This window comes from Gossypium raimondii, chromosome 7 (assembly GCF_025698545.1).
Source record: "Gossypium raimondii isolate GPD5lz chromosome 7, ASM2569854v1, whole genome shotgun sequence".
Lineage (NCBI taxonomy): Eukaryota > Viridiplantae > Streptophyta > Magnoliopsida > Malvales > Malvaceae > Gossypium > Gossypium raimondii.
In genome coordinates, this window is record NC_068571.1 from 22,557,643 (window position 1) to 22,560,952 (window position 3,310).

General features: G+C 33.8%; 1 protein-coding gene across 1 annotated transcript; it reads left to right on the plus strand.

Moving 5' to 3' along the window:
- The first annotated feature begins 477 nt into the window (after positions 1-477).
- LOC105784647 (uncharacterized) lies at positions 478-2,749 on the plus strand. The gene is given in 3 exon segments (XM_012610541.2): positions 478-524; positions 1,438-1,628; positions 2,376-2,749. Coding segments are annotated over 3 exon segments (435 nt in total). The 3' UTR covers positions 2,573-2,749.
- Positions 2,750-3,310: the final 561 nt, after the last annotated feature.

Sequence of the window (3,310 nt, forward strand, 5' to 3'; positions counted from 1 at the left end):
TTTTGGCTTGTATCATTCTGAGGCTTAGGACTGGTATGGAATTCAAAAACAAGAAGTATCAAAATATTTTCAAGCATGAAAGTAGTTTGACACATCGTATTATTCCTTATTCTCCCCTTTAATAACCCTTGCTCGTTTACTGCCTTATTTCTCTTTCTCTCACCTTCCTTATTTCTCCATGTAAGAAGTCACAACATGATAAAGTAACTACGGCTAGCTTACGAGTTTTTGTACACTAATGACTGAGTTTTCTAACTTTGTGACTTTTTCACATTTGACTTGTTCAACACATCTCACTCACAATGCTTTTTTTTTCATTTCTTAAGTATTTTTTTACTCGTTTTGACTTTTTCTGAATTTTTCTCTTATTTTGTACATTTTGGCTAAACCTATAATCACTATATCACACTGGTTCTTCCTATTTCACTCTAATTTTTACAAAATTGTCATGATGTATCTACCTATCCCTCAATACGTATGGCCAGACATCTGAATTTGTGCATTTCAGGGACCAAAGAAAAAGGGTAAGTAGAAATTTATATTTTTGCTTGGGTTTTGTATGAAGGTTCATCAAGAAGTGTTTTGTGGCTCAAAATAGGTACTAAGGATCGATGAATAAGGTTAGATTTTTGGTTCTGGGTTATACCAAGCAAAGCTTTAGGTCATCCCTAACAGCATGTTTGGTTGGGGGGAATAGGAATACATTCCCCTCAATTCGGTGGGCCGACCACCAAACCAACATTTGGTTGGATGGAATAATTATTACAGCCATATTCGTTACGGGATTATTCAGCGTGAAAATCTATCAAACCATTCCGTCCTCCCCCTACTGAATGGTGATTCAAGGAATGGGTGGAATAACAAATTAGAGAAAGGTTTCAATTTTACCCTCACCATTCTCCTCTCTTTCTCACAATCTGAAATCCCCAACTCATATCTTCTCTTTCACCAGATTTCTTCTTCATTGTTTTCACTTTCACCAGATTTCTTCCTCGACATTACCCTCACCAGATTTCTTCTTAATTGACGACAAATCAAGCATCCATTCGCCATTTCATCTTCATCTTCCTTCTAGTTGAACCTCCTTATTTACAGTAAAAGGAAGATATAGGGGAAAGAGCTTGGGCTAAGTATAGTGTGTATGCCATCGTTCTGTTCCAGTTATCTCCAAATCCACCCCCAACAACCCCTTTGATTTTGATTTCATCCTTTTCTTTTTCCTTCTCAACAGAAAGGTGAGAATCCTTTCTTTCTTCTTTTCTTTTTTTCACCTATATGTAAGTTTTCTCCCTTCAAATATTCTCTCCCTTTCCCTTATACCCTAATATATATGTTTTTTAATTTATGATTTTTTGAATTCTTATCAATTTGGTTGTTTTATGGTGTATTCTTATTTATAATTTTGGTTGCTTTATCCATTTCTTTGAAACCCTTTAGTAAAGTTTTTCTTTTTCTGAAGGATTGTGGATCCAAAGGGTGCATGGATACTAATGATAGCTTAAGAGTGGCTAGTCTATGGCATTCGATGCACGCTATCTCACAGCAGCTATCGCCTACCACTGGTTGTTCTGAAATTGAGCTACTTGAAGCTAATACATTTGATCTCCATTGTTTTCAATCTCTTACCGGTAATTTTTTGTTTAAAAATATCAATTGTACTATTTTGAATACTGGGGAAATTTGAAGTGCAAAAGTAGAATTGGAGAAAACTGATTTGCAGATTTGATTTTCCCACTCGGTTGACTGAAAGTTGAAGACTAGGATTGGTCAGCCATTATTTGGATGTTCGTTGATTCGATTAAGGAAATTAATCTTGCCCTTTTTTCCTGGTTAAAATACGAATATTGGGAGTTCATATCATGTAAGATGATGAATAGAAAATGAAACTGTCTGGAAATTTATTTTTATATAAATATAGGAAGCTTGAATAATTTGTTATGGACGCAGTTGGCAATGCTTGCTTTTACACTTTCTCGAAGCTGAAACTACGAAACGAGAACTGTTGGCAATGAAATACTTTGTATTTAATGCTTGTCGACCAGTTTTTTATGCTTCAACTTGAAGATAGGATGATAGTATCAAAATATTTGTTAGTCTAATTGTGCCATTAATGATAAGTATAACACTTGAGACCATATTATCAGAAAATTGACAAACTTGAAGGGTGGTTTACTTATTTCTCCTTGTTAGTCCTGAAAATTTGTGCTAAATAAATCTCTTGTTCTTGCATTTGACATGGAATGGCATTTTCCAGACATGGGTTGTTTGGGAGGTAGCCTCATGTGCATGTTTTCTGAAACCATGATTTTGTAGACAACTAGGCATTATGTTCTCTACACTGTTGATTTTGCAAATATGCATGTTATGATTTGCAGGGACAAAGTTCTTCGTAGTTTGCAAACCTGGGACACAGCACATGGAGGCTCTCTTGAAAGTTGTTTATGAGCTCTACACAGATTATGTTTTGAAAAACCCCTTCTATGAGATGAAGATGCCTATATGATGCGAACTCTTTGACATCAACCTGACACAGGTAGTACAGAAGGATCGTGTTGCGCTTTTGGGGCGATAAGCTGTCCTGGAACCTTTATCTTACCAAAATGTCACCATCTCTTATCTTCATCCATACACTTTTGATGGAAGATTGCTATCAAGTTTGTATCAACCTGTGTATTGGGATATCATCAAGCTCCTTTGTTTAGCTTATAAGTGCTGAATCATTTACAACATATAATGATTTCTGGAGTTGTTTCTCTCAATTAACATTTATAAAATTAATGAAAAAATCCTTTTAGAGGCATGCTCCCTAATTATTTGTTTGCAATTGTTTTTCAATATTTATCTAAGAAGAAGTTACAGCAAGGGAGATCCTATGAATGAAACATTCATAGTGAATCATTTGCATTCATTCAACGAGAAAGATATTGTACGTGAAATTTCTCTTGTATTCAAAAAATAAAAAAAAGTTTCATTTAATTTGCTTGGTTGTTTATGATAATAGTTGGTTTTCAATGTTTTTGAAATTAGATGGACAAGCAATTGACGGGCAAATTTCAATAAGAGTTTAGAAAGAAGAATATGGTCTTAATAAATAGCTTTGAAAAGACAATAAGACATGCATCTCAAAATACCATATGGATTGTAACAAAATAAGGATTCTTACACAGTTTCAAATGAGCTTAGTTACATTGGCATGCAAAGACCATATGTTAAGCTCAATATCATTTTCATAAAAACATAAACATATATTTAAGAAATTTTATTAAATTATATATTATTTTATAGTATTATATATTATGATTTTTAATTC